The sequence below is a fragment of the Cyprinodon variegatus genome, unplaced genomic scaffold (assembly GCF_000732505.1).
Source record: "Cyprinodon variegatus isolate N-32 unplaced genomic scaffold, C_variegatus-1.0 Scaffold595, whole genome shotgun sequence".
Lineage (NCBI taxonomy): Eukaryota > Metazoa > Chordata > Actinopteri > Cyprinodontiformes > Cyprinodontidae > Cyprinodon > Cyprinodon variegatus.
In genome coordinates this window covers 196,176-199,624 of record NW_015151048.1, presented here as the reverse complement: position 1 = coordinate 199,624, position 3,449 = coordinate 196,176, and the positions used below count along the sequence as shown (strand labels likewise).

Sequence of the window (3,449 nt, the reverse complement as noted above, 5' to 3'; positions counted from 1 at the left end):
ATATATATATATATATATATATATATGAGATTCATGGGGTACTTGTTGATGGCAATAAAAGAGTATTAAATTAGAGTTGCTCATTCCTGTATAAACCCTGTAAATTGTGAACATCTTTTGAACGGTCTGGATGAAGACCATCATTCTCTGGAAAAAATATCTACTTTGGTTCATCCAGACTGATTCGGTGGGACGTCATGGTAAATCTCCCCCCTCAGAGAGCCCCGATGCTGGGCAGCGACAGACCAGGATGCGGCTGGAGGTGAGGGAGGATGAGCGGTCCTTCTAGGATTAAATGAAAAGCCACCAACAGACCTCAGCAGAGCATTCCTTATTTCTACCTTTTCTAACATCGTTTTCTCTGTATTTCTTTCTAAGTGAAAAAGAACCAGTCCCTAACTGGCTGCCATGTTGCGATTTCATAGATCAGCTTGAGAGCGGAGCAGTGAACGCTCTAACCATGCGGTTTGATTCCCCCGCACAGCCACCGCGCCCGTTCTAAACGCAGCATTAAAGTGATCATAACAATGCAGGTAGAGACTGCACATGTCCACCGAGGTAAACAGGAAGTAATGTGCTAAGCTAGCAGAGGAAATAAGGCATCTGTGAGCAGAGGAAAGGAGGCCGACCTTTAACGCATCGTCCCCACTGAGATAGAGCTACAGCTGATGAGAACAAGAGGAATTTGATGGGTATCTAGCTAATATAGATCTGTGTGGATCATTTCACGTCAGGTTATGTCAGAAAACCAGGAAAATGACGCAGCCAGCTTCGCTCTGAGCGTCAGGAGACTTACTGCCAGAAATCAGGTAGATGCCGTTTGGATCGACGGCCAGACTGGTCACTGCATCCAGGTGAGCCACCATGGCGTGGATCAGTTTACCTGCAGAGAGGAGAGACGCGTCACCTGAGGACTGATACGGTTCCCGCTTCACGAGGTTCACCATCATTTCTGGGAAAGGCTCCCTTATCTATAAACAACATCTCAGTAGCGAGACAATTTAAAACGCTGAGCAGGAAAAAAATAAAACATTAGAGACGCATAGAAGTCATTAAATTATCAATTAGAATAATTTAACAGAATAAAATACAACAACTGTAAATAATAAATAAGGATAGATTAGTTAAATGAATAATGTTCAGAAAGAGACATTTGAGCCAAAGGCCAATCTAGATAAATACGTTTTTAATCTGGATTAACCCATTAAGCCCCGAGGAGCAAATCTGACCTGAAATCACATCTATGAATTAAAGCAAGTTCAGATTTCAAACTATAAATTGGAAAAATACAAGTGTTTGTATTTGTATGACAGAAAAGCATTGAGGAATATATTTTTTAGGTTGAATCACTATTTTAAATGTCAGCATGTCTGATTTCTAGGTGATTAAACACAGAAAGAATGAAAGATATTTATCCTCGACAAGTTTTTTTCCAAAATAAACACTGAAAAACGCCATAAAGCCGATTAGAAGCTCTGGATGAACCTCAGACTTTATTGATCCACATCTTGACTGGAACTCCAGCTAATCTGAACTGAACACGTTGAAGCATGTTTGTTCCACAGAGGTTCTGTGGGCAGCATGCTGGGAGGAAATGGGACCAAAGTGCATTTTTTCCTCTCATAATAGGGAATCTGGTCGGACAGATATCCTGATTTCTATTATTGGAGACCTTCTGCTGAGGCAAAGCCTTTGCTCCTCAGATTTAGCTGCTGGTTCAGTGAAACTGACCAATAATAGAAAATAAGAATAACAGCAGCTTATGGAACGCATGCCGGTTAAGCCGGGCTTACACAGTGCCACACTTCCCATCCCCTGAAATAGTCGCAGAGTGACCTCTGACCCCTCCATGGAAAGGTCTGAGTCTCTAGTTTCCAATGATGGCGGCCATTAGGGGGCGGGGCTACAAATGAGTACCTGCTATTGCATGACTCCCGCAGAGTCACATCTCAGCTGGAATTTTAAATCTCATTTTATTTTTTTACGCAGCTATAAAACAGAAAGTATTTGTGAAAAAACAATTTTAAAACATGTTTTAGAAATGTTAAAGCCCCATTTGAAAGGCGTGTGGATGAAACACCATGTGACTGTGCTTTGGCCATTGCTATAGCTAGATAAACATCAGCCGGTGTCAGCCGGGCCGGGTAGCGGGCCCAGTAGCGGGCCCGCCACCCGGCCCGGTACCGGACCCGGTACCCGGCCCGGTAGCGGTACCCGCCGGGCTGCAGGGGTTAAAGCAGCCGAGGCTCCGGGAGCTTTTCCAGGTTTCTGCTGCAGAGCCACAGATTAAACATCCTGTTATTAGAAGCGACGCCCCGCCGGGTAAAGATGGCCACGCAGCGGCACACTGACCTGATTTGTTATCAAAGAACTTGATTTGACGATCCTCGTGGGCGGTGATGGTGACCGGCAGCGTGGGGTGACTCACCGCCTTGTTGATATGATTCAGAGGCGGAGCAGCTGATGGGGGGAGGAGACAGAGGTCAACATTCGCTCTGAGGGGAAAGTCAGGCGTGAGCGAAGGCCTTACCGCCGTCTCCCTGAGCCTTCAGCACCAGTGCAGTCTGGGACGTCTCCAGGTCGTATATCGCCACGTCTCCGCTGTTAAAGGACGCCACCATGTGGGCGGGGTCACAACCATTGAAGTCCACAGAAGTGGGCATCCCGTGCTCTAAGGAGAGGGTCAGAATCAGCTGTGCTCAGTGAAACCGGCTCCAACAGTGGCGGCAGGGTTCTGTTCTGGGCGCGCTCACCGTTGCTGGCGTTGAAAGTGCTGATGCAGGGTTCTTTCTCCGCTGGGTTCCAGAGTTTCACCGTTCCGTCCGCGGAGCAGGACAGGAGCCGGTTCTTGATGCCGCTGTAAGCCAGTCCCCACACGGCGTCCGTATGGCCCAACAACGACCCCGCCAGGACGCTGGAATCTGTCGACACCGGAACAGTTAGCCTCCGGTTCTACTGGGAAGAACCAGCCGACCTGAAACCCTGCAGGGCTGCTGTTCTGTCAGAACGGCATACGCTGCTCTAATGTGCAACAGAGAATTTTCCCAGAAATGGATTTTAGCAGCAGTGCAGCAACCAGTAAAAACACCTTTATTTTAACTTTAAAAATAGAAAATCAGCTTTGATTATACTGGAATTAATTAGATGCAGAAACGGCCAGACGTGACGCCTCTACAGCTAAAACCATGTTAGTCAATATTAACATAAAATAAGTTACTTTAGTAGTAAAAAAAACGTGTGCGGGAATTTAAATTTGGTTCCATCTTGTTTTCATATTTAAAATCATAGAAAACATTGGCTGTGCTTTATATCCTGACAGAATTCATTTAGGTTACATAAAAACTACTGCTGATCTGACGGAGCACGCCGTTCTGACGCCGTATGCCGATCTGACGCCGTATGCCGATCTGACGCCGTATGCCGATCTGATGCCGTATGCCGATCTGACG

At 46.3% G+C, this 3,449-nt stretch overlaps 1 protein-coding gene across 2 annotated transcripts in view; it reads right to left on the bottom strand.

Annotated features, from left to right (window-relative positions):
• Positions 1–725: 725 nt before the first annotated feature.
• LOC107096045 (striatin-3-like) overlaps positions 726–3,449 on the bottom strand; it is a 32,455-nt gene continuing 29,731 nt past the window's right edge. For both annotated transcript variants that reach the window (XM_015392531.1, XM_015392532.1), the window contains exons 12-15: positions 2,754–2,921; positions 2,531–2,671; positions 2,353–2,460; positions 726–883 (exon numbers count right to left, since the gene is read on the bottom strand). In XM_015392531.1, the coding sequence (XP_015248017.1) occupies positions 741–883; positions 2,353–2,460; positions 2,531–2,671; positions 2,754–2,921 (560 nt within the window). In that variant the 3' untranslated portion in view covers positions 726–740. The remainder of the gene's footprint in view (positions 884–2,352; positions 2,461–2,530; positions 2,672–2,753; positions 2,922–3,449) is intronic.